Source organism: Asparagus officinalis, chromosome 3 (genome assembly GCF_001876935.1).
Source record: "Asparagus officinalis chromosome 3, Aspof.V1, whole genome shotgun sequence".
NCBI lineage: Eukaryota > Viridiplantae > Streptophyta > Magnoliopsida > Asparagales > Asparagaceae > Asparagus > Asparagus officinalis.
In genome coordinates, this window is record NC_033796.1 from 18,291,588 (window position 1) to 18,307,439 (window position 15,852).

General features: G+C 36.0%; 1 protein-coding gene across 1 annotated transcript in view; it reads left to right on the forward strand.

Annotated features, from left to right (window-relative positions):
• Positions 5,832-15,852, forward strand: part of LOC109833229 (exocyst complex component SEC3A-like) — a 22,928-nt gene continuing 12,907 nt past the window's right edge. The window contains exons 1-10 of the mRNA XM_020400828.1: positions 5,832-6,231; positions 8,652-8,728; positions 9,251-9,331; positions 9,501-9,568; positions 10,311-10,413; positions 10,791-10,936; positions 12,098-12,215; positions 12,360-12,464; positions 15,013-15,114; positions 15,228-15,365. Coding sequence (XP_020256417.1) covers positions 6,051-6,231; positions 8,652-8,728; positions 9,251-9,331; positions 9,501-9,568; positions 10,311-10,413; positions 10,791-10,936; positions 12,098-12,215; positions 12,360-12,464; positions 15,013-15,114; positions 15,228-15,365 — 1,119 coding nt within the window. The 5' untranslated portion in view covers positions 5,832-6,050. The remainder of the gene's footprint in view (positions 6,232-8,651; positions 8,729-9,250; positions 9,332-9,500; positions 9,569-10,310; positions 10,414-10,790; positions 10,937-12,097; positions 12,216-12,359; positions 12,465-15,012; positions 15,115-15,227; positions 15,366-15,852) is intronic.

The window sequence follows — 15,852 nt, forward strand, 5'->3', positions numbered from 1 at the left end:
AATAAATAAAATAAATGTTATGGGTATTTAAAAATTAAAATAATTGCATAATATATTATCTACAATTAAAAACGTACATGTTGAGCTAATACAACAGTTGATACGAATAGTCAAAATATACCCATATGTATAATTAAACTAGAATAAATTAATAATAAAAATATTTTTGCTTAAATTTAAAATCAAATAATTATGAGATAATTATATACACAGTAAAACGTACTAGTTATACTAATACGACAGAAAGTAATGTAACAGTGGAGATAATACAATAAATTATACCAAAAACACGTAATTAATAATACCATGTATTATATAAAATAATTTGTAATAATATTAAACACAGATATATTATTTAAAATAATACGTGATAGCAGGCCGATAACACAACAAGTTAATTATAGAAATTTTTACTGCAAAAATAAATTTTAATATCAAAATCATTTAAATAAATATATACATCATATTTTTAATATAGAATATTATAGAAAATCACAGAAAATACAATTACTTTTAAAAATTTAATTAATATTTTATAAAACTAAAAATTAGATTAAATTTTTCACGTCTATTACATCCTACCCCCTTAAAACAAATTCCGTCCCGAATTAAAATAAGAACCCCAGAGACAGATATTGAATGATATCCATAAGCGATGAGACAAGAAACAAGAAACAAATGGAAGGGTTACGAGACAAGAAATAGTGGAATGTTCCGGAGTCAAAAGTGATAAGATAGGACGAAAGGAAATCTATCAAGAAAATAGGATACGGAGTAAAGAATAGTCTCACGGATGAATATGATATGTATCTAAATTATCACCATATTCTTACTAGTGAGACTCGGGACCGTGACCTGCAATGGGCCAAAAAAACGCTGGTCACGGCCCCGCTTCCCAAAATACACAGGGAATCGGGACGCGAGCAAGCCCGCGACGTATTAGACTGAGGAGAGATAAGTGCTAGACCTCTTCTTCTAATCTAATACGCTAAGCTTCTGGAAATAAAACCATGCGAAGTCATAGGTCCCCGATCACAATCGCAAGAATATAATGAACAATACAGAATAGAAATAACATATCATCGAAAGTAGATCATCCGAGACATAAAATACGGGCCAACATGCCCTTATACAAGACTCTCTGAATGAAATACTGAATAATAATATATATAATAACCAGGGTAAGAAAATGGAAAAAGAAAACTAAGATCAAAATAACTAAGCTTCAGCTTCTTCTGCACACCGTCTTCAAGGCACTACCTGTTGAGTAATCATCTGACTCCTGTGAACCTAGCTCTTCTCCTAGTCTGCGTACACCAGAGAAAACATGTGTCGTCAAGGTGCATGACGCACGGCAAGACCCGACCCACAAAGAAAATAGGAACGGTCGAATGACCAATGCAATAACAGATGCAACAGTAGTAATAATAATAGAAGAGTGACCAAGCGTAACATAAATAGAAACATGTGATGATAGTAGTAACAATAGAAGTATGCAACTGAAATACTAACAAGCTAGATACAATCCATCACTAGGTATAACAATCAGGAAAATACACATCCGAAGTAACAAGATCATACAGCTAGCCATCCTATAATCATCCACATAACAAATGTCATACAACTAGATGGAAATTAATATTTAAAAATCTACAACTCGAGACTTAGTACGTCGAGCGAAATAATCCAAACAAGGAAACCGCTCATGTATACCATAATGTTCAAATTGCAGATAATTAAATATTAATCCTAATCTAGGTATGGAAAGAAATACAACTGGCCTACATCTCACAAGAAGTCATACCTAGCCAAGAAACGATGTCGTGTAAGCTAGCCATCCTATAACAGTCACTGGTCCACATTCATATAAGTCAACGCTGCTATATCACCGGATAACTGACTGTTCACGAATCCTCTACGCGCATCCAATACCGCTACACAGCGAATCGGTCAGAGGACTACACGCAATCCGGATCTCGCCTGGTCCGAACTCAGGCAAAGCTCAGGTGACGAAACAAGTCACGGACTAAAGTGACATCCGAATCACTTTTAGACCAACAAACCAACCCCAGTGACTAGCACGATTCACGACGTGGCTGGAAGATACATCAACAGTCACATCAATGCACATGAACATTAACTTCCCCATCCCAACTATTCGTTTTCTAAGTCAACCATAATCTCTGTGAAACTCGCTTCACCACCTAACTCAGTCAAACACTCGCACACATGTCACTAAGTCTGTTTCATGAGCGCACGAGGCGCACTAAGTCATGATACTACTAAGAGTTCTCAAACACAACATGGATAACACATAACAGACATGTCAAATACATTAAATAAATGCAAAACGTGAAATATGATCGTAAACAGTAAAAACATACTTGTAGTCCGGTTTCACCAACATCTTGTTTATCCAGCCATTTAAAACTATATCATATAAAATCATAAATTACTTAAATCTAAAATAGATAATTACTTTGCGAATAAATTCCTTTAAATCATCATAATTATCAAAAATATAATTCTTTTGCCGAAAATAATTCTTTTAAATTATTATAATTTTCTAAATGATACCGTTCTCAAACAATTCTTTTAATTAATATAATTAGTGCAAAAAGATTGCACTACCGAAATAAAATTCTTTTAATTCATAATAATTATTCTAAAATAATCTTTCTCAAAATAAATTCTTTTTAATTATTATAAATTCTCTAAATTGGTTTCCGTGATCAAATAATTTCTTTCAGCTTCATTACCATTATTTCGAAAATACTATTTATCACACAACTATGAATTAAATCAATAATTATTCACCAAAAAACCCACGCAATTAATTATAACACAAACTAATCTACACATAAAAATATTGAAACGGGCAATAGGAGAGGAGAGAAGTCTTGCCTCGGGGTTCGACGGCTCGGGCTGACGGACGACGACTCGACGCGCGGGCTAGATCGGTTCGACGGAGGCTGAACTGGAGGGCGACGGTGACGGGATCTTGAGGTGGTCGGGTCGGCAGGCTGCTTTCGCAGGCGACCGGCGCGCGAATAGGGCGCTGGCGACGGTGGGCAGGGAGGCAGGCGGTGATGGCGGTTGCCGGCGGATCTGGCGTCAGGGCTCGGGTGCAGCGGCTGTTCAACGTTTGACGGAGGCAGAGGCGAGCTCTGTGGCGGCGGAGGGTCGAGACAGCGGATGGAGGCGGAGGTCGGAGATTCGGCTGAGGCGGTGGTCAGGCCGACGGGGGGCCGGAGATGTGGCAGGAAGTGAGGTTATGAAGTCCGTAACACGGGTTCCTTGTGGGCGTTTGGTTGGGTGTGGGTTGGCGTCAGGGATCAGGACGGCGAGCGGGTTGCAGGCTGAGGCCGGCGCGGTGGCGAGGGAGGCGGAAGGCTGACGAGTTCGGTGGCTGTCGGTGAAGGCGACGGTGTTTGGGTTGTCGGGGAGAGAGATGAAGGAAGAGAGAGAGAGAGGGAATAGGCGGCGGCTGAAAAAATGAATACGAGAGAGAGAGGGAGGGGTATATATATATATATATACATATAATTAGGGTTAGGGTTTAGGTATTTAACTAAAATAAATAAAATAAATAGTTATGGGTATTTAAAAATTAAACTAATTGCATAATAATTATCTACAATTAAAAACGTACATGTTGAGCTAATACAACAGTTGATACGAAATAGTCAAAATATACCCATATTGTATAATTAAACTAGAATAATTAATAATAAAAATATTTTTACTTAAATTTAAAATCAAATAATTATGAGATAATTATATACACAGTAAAACGTACTAGTTATACTAATACGACAGAAAGTATGTAACAGTGGAGATAATACAATAAATTATACCAAAAACACGTAATTAATAATACCATGTATTATATAAAATAATTTGTAATAATATTAATAACACAATATATTATTTAAAATAATACGTGATAGTACCGATAACACAACAAGTTAATTATAGAAATTTTTACTGCATAAAATAAATTTTTAAATATCAAAATCATTTAAATAAATATATAATCATATTTTTAAATCATAGAATATTATAGAAAATCAAGAAAAATACAATTACTATTTTAAAAATAATAATTAAATATTTTAAAAAACTAAAAAATTAGTATTAAATTTTCACGGTCATTACAATACCAATGAAACTAAATGGAAAATTCTAAAGGACGATTTTAAGACCAATTATGCTTTATGAGCCAGAGTATTAGGCAATTTTAAAACAACATATTCAAAAAATGAGTGTAGCAGAAATGAGAATGATGTGATGGTCTTGTGCGTATATGTTAAAAGATAAGATATGAAATGAGTGTATCCGTAGTAAATTAGAGGTTGCTCCTATTGAGGATAAAATAAAAGAGAATAGATTAAGATGGTTTGATCATTGTTGATGGTCTAAATCACACAGGTAAACTAATATGAACTAAGTTGATTAGGGACCGCTAACTTCTCTGAATATCTGATTTTGAGTTGAGCTATTCTTTCCTACATAAGTAGCAACTCGTAAGAGGACGAAGTTTATTTCCCCCGCTGTTCCTCGTACTGTAGCAATTCTTAAGGGCAGTTGAACTGTAGCAATTCTTAAGGGCAGTTGAATGGAGAAAACTGCAAGAAAACTGCTTGCCCTCACGTTGGGAAATAGTTTTTCCTTTTATAGTCATGTAGGAGGGACATTTTGGTCTCTTTCGGTCGAGTCTGAGCTAACGGTTGAGTTAGCGTCGACTTTACAGGTGTCGACTGTGGAGTGGTCACAGAATGAGCGCGACCACTTCGGCATTAATGATGGAATAGACGACGTACGAAGCCGACGTGGTCTGATGTGCCATAAATAGTGCCATGGATAGAGAAATAATGACGCCTGCCAATCATTTAATGTGATGTCGACGCGCTGTCAGCGGGAGGTTCGAGGTCGATGTTGTTTTTTTTTCTTGTATCGAGGGGTGTCGAGAAGTACAGCTTTTCAAGTCATCTTCGATGAGAGGACTGACAAATACCGTCATTCGAGCCGATCCAGCGAGATGTCGACTCAGCGAGTCGACTAGATCGGGACCTAAGGATTGAGTTGACTGAATTGGACGTAATGGGGGAGATTTGTCTGTTGTTGATAAGGGATCATAATTTGACGACTGAAATCACCATAACAATCATGTTCAACGGAGACCCCTTAGTACACTGATTATGAAAAGTGATAGTATTACAAATAATAGGGGTATGAGATCTAGAGGTAGACTTAAAATGATTTGGTTTAAAGCAATTAAGAAGGATAAGATTAGGATTAACTTAACGGAGGAGATGACTCATAACAGAATGGAATGAAAAAATAAAATTCATGTAGATGGCCCTAAAAATTTGGGATAAAAGTTTAGTAGTAGTAGTTGTTGTTATTTTGAGGTCACTTTCCTAAATAATGATCACGACCATTAACTAACAATCATGATAACCCTAAATATTTAGGATAAGATTGAGATTAACTTAACGGAGGAAATGACTCATAACGGAATGAAATGAAAAAATAAAATTCATGTAGATAACCCTAAATATTTGGGATAAAGGTTTAGTAGTAGTTGTTGTTATTTTGAGGTCACTTTCCTAAATAATGATCACGACCATTAACTAATAATCATGATGCTGAGGCCCTAACTTTCCTAGCCAGCTCATAACTCTTTACTTTTCCATACCCGGCCCAAATCGCACAAGCCCAAAACCAGCGGCTAAAAGGCCTAAATCCCCGCGTGCAACGCCAACCGCCAGGCTGTCGGTCTCCACGTCGTAAGTGCCGGGTCGTTAACTTATACCAGCAAACTTTAACCTGTTCCGCCGCTCGGACCGCATGACTTGCAGGTCAGCGTCCGACTTCTCTGAACCCGGAACCTGATTCAGCGCAGCACAAAATCCCAGAATTGATCAGTTGTAGTCCAAGAAGAGTACGAGCTCAATTTGATACTATTTGTTCATCTCGAAGCAATCTCAGGTTTCTCTCGATCTAGATCGAGAGAGAGAGAGAGAGAGAGAGAGAGAGAGAGCGCAATGGCGAAGCCGAGGGCAGACGACGAGGAGCTGAGGAAGGCGGCGGAGGCGGCGATCGATGTCGGTGAAGGCAAGCAGAAGATCGCGATCGCGATTCGAGTGACGAAAAGCAACAGCATATGGGCGAAATCTGGTCGGCTGAATCGTCACATGTCGAAGCCGAGGGTTCTTGCTCTTACAAGTAAGTTTTCCTCTTACATTCTTGATATTTTGGTAATTTTCGATGCAGATCCTTTTATTTTTTTCCCTTCAAACTAGGTCAGTAGAATTTTGCTGCTGAAATTGGTGATCTGAATTTTCTGTATAAAGAGGATTGACGAGTAATGGTTTCAATTCGAGTTTGTTAGGGTTTCTTGCTGCTTTAGCTGAGACCATTGCTGCATTTGGAGGTGCCTGATTAGTAAAACAACTGTAGCAGCACAATTTTCCTTTATTATTAACTTTCTACGGACAAAAATGAGCTGGTCTTGTTCTTATCAATGCGAAACTGTTGATGTCTGATATCAAATAGTCAAATGAAAGGAGTGATTAAGTTGAGGGAGGTCCTCTAAACCTCTGAATATCTGTTTCTCTTTATGGAGTAAGCTTTTCTTCCCTGCACAAATAGCAAATCTAATATCAAATAGTCAAATGAAATGAGTGATTAAGTTGACGGAGGTCCTCTAAACCTTTGAATGTCTGTTTCTGAAGTAAGCTTTTCTTCCCCGCACAAATAGCAGATTGTAAGAGGGCAGGGTTGGGTTCTCTGATTATTCCTCCGACGATCAAGTCAGTGATTTACTTGAGTGATTTACTTGAGTGGAGAAGTAAAATGAACTACAGTAGTTTTTAAGCACAGTGGGTAGATAAAGATCTTATCCTATTATTGAAAATAGTATCCTTATTTATTGTGGTGGTAGAATGGTAGAATGATAACTTCGGCTGAGTATGAGATGACGGCCACGTCAGTCTCTGCTTTACACGTGTCGGGTGACGAGTGGAGGAGAGATCACCTCGATATGTAATGCGAATTGATTGGGGGTGTGCGGTGCTGACGTGGTCCGATGTATCATAAAGACTATTGAGGTTAAAGAGGAATGATGACACCCATAATGCATTTAATGACATTTATTGCGATGTGATTGGTCGTCAGTGCATGGGGGGGGGCTTGAGACTCGAGGTATTTCGTCACTTTTCTACTCATCCGATGGTTGAGAAGTATTGCCTTTTGAGTTGCTCTCGCAAGATGTCGGCCGATTAATCAGCCGAGTGAGATGATTAAGCAGTCGACTTAGCCAAGGGTCAGACACATAATGCCTTTCGAGTCGTCCTCACAAGATGTCGGTGTGTCGAGTCGACCGAATTGAGCCTTTGGTTATCTTAAAGCGCTGACTTGATTACGCATAATGTGAGACACTTGTCTGCCATTGATTGGAGATTATTTTTCATCACTAATATGGCTATAACAGAAACGTTTAGTCTAGACTTGACCGGCTATTCTAGATAATGAAGAGAGCACGAATAAGTAGGCTTGGAGTAATTTTTATCTAATTTTGTTGAAAAATTGCGAAGCTGAATGAAATTACTGACAAACAATTGACATGGCATTAGTGATTAGATTGCCTCTATCGTTAAACGGAAATGAGCTGGTTGTGTTTTTATCAACATAATCATTTAGGCTAGATGGTACCTCTCACTTCATATTCATTAGTCATTTTAAACAATGTACCCTTTAAGGCTGTCATAGCTGCACAAAGGCTATTCCGTCAATGCTTTAATATCTGAATGGCGGAGAGTATAAGAGGTCATGGTTTAGGTTCTCATGCTCTTTGACTCAAAAGGGTTCAAACCATGGGTACATAGACAATATATAAGAGCATTGCTATGCAACTTTATCTAACTATTAAATCGATAAAAATCTCGTGTTTCTGTATGAATTTAATAAATTATTGCACCATTTCCCCTTAATGTTTCAGTAATTGTATTATGTCCCTTGCATCTGGCGTTTTGTGCTAAAGCAACAACAGTATGGTCAATTTCTTCCAATCCATCATGGTTCATAAATTTAAAATTTTCATGTACCCTCAACTGTTTACAACTTATCGAAAATCTTAGAAGATTTACTTGGCACCACATTGTCGATCATAATCAGCTCCTTTAGACATACAAATTGGATACACTTCATTTAAACTAATCTCACAGCTTAAATGTTTTATATTGACCTATTTCTTGGGGCAACTTGCATGAACTTTGACATGCAAAGACTGGAAAATTCGTAGTTATTGATTGTGGAGGCATTATTGTGCATAGTCAAGCAGCAAAAGATAAATATGATTTACTTTTAGCTGTATAGAATCCTGGTCAATTATTGTGACCTGTCATATGAATGGTCAGAGTTAAAACCTGAGTCGTGAGTGATATGTATCCGATTATGAGGAGAGGTCTTTGCTTGGTTATGAGGTGCAATATGTAAATAATTCTCAATTAATAAAATTGGAGTACATCTTTGGTGTTAATCTTGATAACTGGACCTAAGTGGTGTAAAATGTGAATTTCTTCTGGCATCTCCTAGTGCCTTATATTCTTTATGGCTCATATATTAATCAGTTTCTGATCATGCAGCCACATATTCACCGCAAGGTCAAAAGCCTAAAGCTCTTCTTCATGTACTGAAATATTCTTCTGGAGGAGTTCTTGAGGTGATATTTTGGTCCCATAATGAGTTTTTTTGTTCATGTTATATGGTTCTCTGGCAGTTTTATGCATACAGAAAAGTTTCCTTTTCCTCAGTACTTATTTCCCTTGCACTGATAGTTTAATGAGGATCATTACGTTTAATAGATCTAAATGGAGAGAATTTATTCTGCTGGTCAACACAATTGGGTTAAAGTGTAATAGGGATCACTTACTAGAACTAATTATGCCTTGCATATTAGTTTGTGACTAACTATAATTAGAATCTTCTATATGTTAAGATTTAATATTTTCTAGCCCATAACATCTCTTATAGATGGAAGATTCCAGATCTACTTGAAAAAGATGTCATATGTGCTTCCTTCCCTTGAAAGAAATAAAGAATAAAAATTAACAATTTCTATCTGTTGTTGCCTTCTTATTTACTGTTTGCAGGTCAATAACCAAAATTTTCTCTCACTTTCTTAAGCATGCATTAACAAAATAGCTGCTTAGTTTAACCATGCTTACTTGTTTTGCATGTGTAGCCTGCAAAACTTTACAAGCTAAAACATCTTATAAAAGTGGAGGTTGTTCCAAATGATCCTACTGGCTGTACCTTCATGTTGGTAAGTTTTCTTTTCCTTTTGTCTTCTTTTTATTTGCAAATGTGCTCTATGGTGGTTCAGTATATTAATAGTAGGCAAAAAAACTACTAGTTCAGCAATGTAATTGTAGTATTTTCCGACAATATACAGTGCTTTTTATCTGTTTAAAATTTTGTATATTTTTGTTTAGGGTTTTGATAATCTCAGGAGCCAGAGTGTGGCCCCTCCACAGTGGACGATGCGTAACATAGATGACAGGTGATCGCTCTTTATCATAGAATTATTTCTTAGTATGATCAGGTTTTGTTTAAGGGTGGTAAACGATCGAATCGAATCGAATACTAAGGTGTTCGTATTTGTATTTGTTTAAAATTATCGAATTCGAATGTGGACTCTAATATTCATATATCTAGTTTTTCAAATTCGAATACTTGGTATTTGATAAATATTCATGAATACTCACGAATACTTATCGAATATCAAAGTATATTTATTCCGCTAAAGAATTTAATTTTCAAGTAGTATTAAAATTCATAAATAAAAATTATTCATTTATAATATATGATGCATATATATTTAAATCAAAATTTAATTAGAAAACAGATTTAATATTATTTAAGTCTTAAAATCGGTATATAAAAATTAAGTACAAATTGTAAGTGGGTTAAAAATACGACATCATATATGCAATAATACAAATAATAACATGTGATCAATTTTAAACGAATATTTAATAGACAAACGAATCGAATATACCTCTGGTCAAATTCTAATCGTTAGCAAACTCAAATACTAAAAAATATATGTTTAGTGTTAAATGAACTACCAAATTGAATATGACTGAATAGTTATTCGAACAATTATCGAACTATTTGTTAATTATTTGGTTCATTTCCACCCCTAGTTTTGTTTCCTTTTGAAATGCTTAATTAAAAGCCTTTCAACTGAACTTTGACAGTAAAAAATTGCACTTTTTCTCTTGATGTCTTCTATATTGTAGGAATCGGCTTCTTATATGCATTTTTAACATGTGCAAGGAGATAATGGGTCATATGCCTAGAGTTGTTGGCATAGATATCGTCGAGATGGCTCTCTGGGCAAAGGTATATCCCTATTCACCTTTAGTTACCCAACATGGTACACTATTTACTTATGCTATCACACTCCTTGTACTACACCTGCTGGATCATATCATTCTACATGCTAGGTATGAGACACATGTTTACAGATAATCCTTCATAGACACATGCTTACAGATAATCATTCATATTTACATATCTATTCTACCTGCTAGGTATGAGACACATATGCTTACAGATAATCATTCATATTTACATATCTATTCTACATGCTAGGTATGAGACACATATGCTTACAGATAATCCTTCATAGACGCATGCTTACAGATAATCATTCATATTTACATATCTATGTTTTGGTGGTACTGACTGCTGTGTGGATGGTTTTGGTTTTGGTTTAGGAGAACACCCCAAAAGTTACTCATCAGGTGAAAGCCCAAGACGGTCCAGTTGCATCTGTTTTGACACAAAGTGACTCAAAAGTTACCGTTGAGAGGGACCTTGTTTCACAAGCTGAAGAAGAGGACATGGAGGCTCTTCTTGGCACGTATGTCTTCTCACTGTTTTGTCTTCTCAAAACTGGTTCTTGCACCAAAGAAGTTCACATATTACATGCAATGACAAGGAGTTTTCACCAACTATGCCCTTGGGCTCATCTTAACCTTTGACTAGATCACAGCTAACAAACTTTGTCCTCTTCCTTCTTAATTTATATTGCAGATAAGTTTACCTCAATTAGCTGAAGTTTTGTTTACGTAATGTTTTATCTGTTAGTTTAATAGGAATTTTGTTACTTGTACATGTCCTTCAGCCTTTTGTGCTGGTCAGTAAGAGAGTTATGCTTCATGCCTCCATCTTTAAAGACCAATAACATGACGTGCCTGAAAAGCAGAGCTACTCCTGTAGTCCTATTGCATTAAGTCTCCTTAGTTGGGTCTTTAGCCTGAACTTCTAAGTTTCTAACAAGTGGTAGAGCCCCATGAACAATACTATACATTTGTATTAACTGAGTCGCAATTCCTGGTTTCTCATTCTGGCTAACAATATTGAACCGAGATCATTGTCAAAGGCTACAGTGTAAACTTATAGGTGGTAGGTTGTGCCTATTTCTTTCAGCCCACTTATTCTTCAATAAGCCAGACTTAGTCTGATAAATTGGTAGTAAAACTGGTAAAAGGTTGCATAAACAACAAATTAGCATATACAAAAACAGGATGTGAAAGTTGGGTGTACTGATATCGTTTAGTAGTGATGACTTTATGTTCTTGATGTGGTTCCCTCGATAATATTAGTTTATGTAATACGTGTGAACATCCTGCGTAAAGACATGCACAATCAAGCTATACTTTTTCATGCTCATGTCAGCAATAAAAGTAACTATCCTTTTATTTTTTATGGCTGCTGTTATTGCTAATGTGTCCTGGAGGTCAAAGTTTCTGAGTCAGGGAACAACCTCTTCACTATGTGAGTAAGGCTGCATAAGTGCATATATCTAATCTCTCCAACGAATTCAGTTGATGTGGTCTGTACTTATCATATTGGCTCTTTTAAATGTGTAAAGAGTAAAAAGAAAAATAACTCAAATACTAGAAGGAAGTCTAATTTCCATTTTCTTTTCTCTTTTGCCATTAGGGATTATTCTTGTCACATTTCGCTATACTTATCTTCTGTTAGATCAGTTGATTTCATTTAGCATGATATTTTGCAGGTATGTCATGGGCATTGGTGAAGCAGAGGCATTTTCTGAAAGATTAAAGAGGGAGCTACTTGCTTTAGAAGCTGCAAATGTTCATGCCCTTTTGGGCAGTGAACCCCAGATACAAGAGGTAAAGATCTATAAGACAAATGATATGTTTGTGTTCATTTATTCCAATAATTTTGAATATGTTGTAAGATTTGTCAATTAATATCTATTCTTCTGATCTTAATGTGTGGGACTCACTTGAACCATGCAATCTCAAATTCTTCAGGTATTACAGGGACTAGAAGCAGCTACTGCATGTGTGGATGACATGGATGAGTGGTTACGCATATTCAATGTCAAGCTCAGACATATGAGAGAGGATATTCAATCGGTATTGTTCTCTCACTACTTTTGAAATGGAATCAGCTAATATTGAGGCTGTCAGATAAAAGAATTGTTAGACTATGCTCTTATAATGAAACTACTGCATGTAAAAAGTGGTGTCTGAGAAATGGTTCCAATTGTGTTTAAACTTTGCCTTCAACATGATAATACGTGAGAATGCAATTCGGACACAGAGAGTCAGAGACCCATATACATAAGTAAAGGCTGTCTCTTATTACATTGGGCACTTATTTCCTGCTCAATCGCTTTTAGTCTAATAAAACTATTCCTGTACTTTATAAAATAAATTCATTTAATAAAATCCTGCACATAAAATTCAGTTTGTCAGATAACTGAAGTATCATTTTTATGGCATAGATTTCAGTTAAACAAAACTGAAATATTTTGAGTGAAACAAAATTTTCATAATCAGTCCCATATGAGCCGATGGTTCTACATGGAAAAAAAAATCAGGTTATTACTGGTATGTTCTATTGGCAATAATCTGCTCGAAAATCATCATTACAAATCTATTCACATAACTCTTGTAAATTTTGTCAGATATTGAATAAATATTAAAGTTTTATGGCACTTCAGGTCAATGATTTAATTTATTTTCAGTTGTTATAAATATATATATATATATATATATATATAATATATATATATATATATATATATTATATATAAAGAGAGAGAGAGAGAGGAGAGAGAGAGAGAGCAACAGAGAGAGAGAGAGAATATGGGTATGCTTGGTACCAAGCATAAATTGTGCTGGTAGTGAGGTGGCACAATCCCCTCTACTCATTCAAATGGGGGATCACATTCACATGAATTGAGGAGTGCATGGGGATATGCAACCATTTGAATGAGTGGAGGAGATTATGCTACCTCACTACCAAACATCACTTTTGTGCTTGGTACCAAACATACCCATTTTCTCTCTCCTCATATATATATATATATATATATATATATATATATATATATTATAATATATATATAATAATTGAGAAAATTGTAGAAACTTGGTACCAAGCACAAGTTTTGTGTTTGGTAGTGAGGTATCTTATTCCCATCCACTCTTTAACCCATGTTAATGTGGTCCCCTATTTGAATGAGTAGATGGGAATGAACCACATCACTACTAAGCACAAAAACTTGTGCTTGGTACCAAGTTCCTCCATGTTGCTTATATATATATATATATATCAAAAGCCTACTGGTTTGCAATTGTGTTAGGCCCTTGATCGTAGTTTTTGGTGTTGGAAAAAATTAAATGGGGGAACAAGGAGGAGAGGAGGTTGGGATTGGGTATTTAGATGATTTAGGTTACATACTATCTGTGGGTGGTGAGAAGAAAAAGATAATGTAGAAGAAGGGGCTAATATCATATAAAGAGACATTGTTTACGGGTCAACAACCATGTATGCCATCTGGAACATGTAGAACTTTAAGGCTTGAAGAGCAGATATCATGGTTGGAAACTCAAAACAGCTTAATAAATGGGATCGCGGTTTCCACTGGTAGTTCTCAAAGTAAACCTTTTTCTATGATGCTTTAGTTCACCTCAAGCTTCTAAACTGATGTGGGCTGGGCTGGAGTAAGTAGTGTTTGACTAACAACCACCAGAACTTTCAGTAGTGTGCTGCATTTAGAAACAGAAAAAGCCATAAACCTTTGGCTCACACTCCCTAACATTTTCCCATTCTCACACGTTACATATTTAAACTTCTATTGACAATAAATTACCTTTTAGAAAATGTGATTCCGCTTAGGAATTAGCTTATATTTTTCTGTGGAGATGGATACAGTTAAACACTAGCAAAATTTTACCTCTTAATCTTGTGTACTCTGTAATCTAGGGGGCAGTGGATACTCTTTGATAGCATACCCTACCTTTTAAACTGTCTTTTTATCTCAGTGGAAACTTTCTATCTTTGCCCTTAGTCATTGGTAAGTTTTTGATATGAAAATTATATGAGTGCTTTTGTGCAACATTCATTTTTTTTAAAGAGTTGTCCATTGGCGGACACCATCTGATGGAGAAGTGTTGAGGGCGATGAACTGCGAGCCTCATCTTTTATCTTAACTTTAATGAGCTTGATACTACCATAGATCCATCCGTGTTTGAGATGGGAACTCTTTTTTTTAATTAATTACTTTGAGTAACTCGTTTTTTTTCCCTTTCTCTTGTTGAAGAAATGCTATGACGCTGAAGAACTGATGACTCTGACAAATCAATCCCCAGATTCCTAGCCCATCCACTTGCAATAACATGGCCTAGCATGAAATATAGAACAATGGTTGTAGTGAAAGGTAGTTAACAATAATTTAGGTTTATTTAAATGATAACCAACCCTCCATCCTAGGTGGGAATTTCATATTCTTTCTGATAATTGCAGGTTAATAGAATAGAACATACTATATAAGCTTCTTCACTCTTTTGCAGTTTGGACTCTTCCATTCGTGGACCACTGAAGAGTCCTATATGACTTCATTGGTTATCCTACTTCAACATGGAAACTTCATATGTTTTCTGATTTGTTTTGCAGATAGAATCACGTAACAATAAGTTGGAGATGCAGTCAACTAATGATGTAGGGCTCATTGAGGAACTTGACAAGCTACTTGATCGTTTGCGTATTCCTTCTGAGGTATGGCTTATATTGGACGATGTAGATAACTCAGTCAATTTGAATATGTTTGATTGATGCTTAAGGATTACATTCTAAAATCAGATTGTCACACCTTGTACATTTTAATGTAGTTTGCAGCATCTCTAACTGGGGGATCATTTGAAGAAGCCCGAATGCTTAAAAATGTCGAAGCATGTGAATGGTTAAATGGAGCAATTCGTGGACTTGAAGTGCCTAACTTGGATCCATGCTATGCAAACATGCGAGCTGTAAATTCATTTCCTTAATATTTGCACTTGCATTTTCTTATAGTTGTACTATTATCTTATATATGTACGTCAGTTAACATCAGTAACTTGTAATCGTAGAGAAGTATAGCAGCTCTCTATGTTGAAATACAACCAATAAATGTTGAAACGGGTAACTTCAGTGAACTGGAAAGTTTTCGTTGTAGTTGGTATCTGTTAATATTAGTTTTATATGCATGATAAATCTTCTGATTTCAGATATGTTTCACTTTAACTAATAACTTGTGTTTTAATATCATGTGATTATTTTCAATGTTAGCATCACCACCTGGGTTCTTTTCCATTAAAGGGGGTCAGCTATGGAGCACAACTCAATGCTGAAAATTTTGAAACTGCTCCTTGAAAGCTTTTCGCCTTTTTGGTTCTCAAACACTATAGAAACTCTGAGAGAGGAACCACTTTTTAGCAACAAAACTCAGGACAATTGAGAGATCTGCCATCAAGCCTA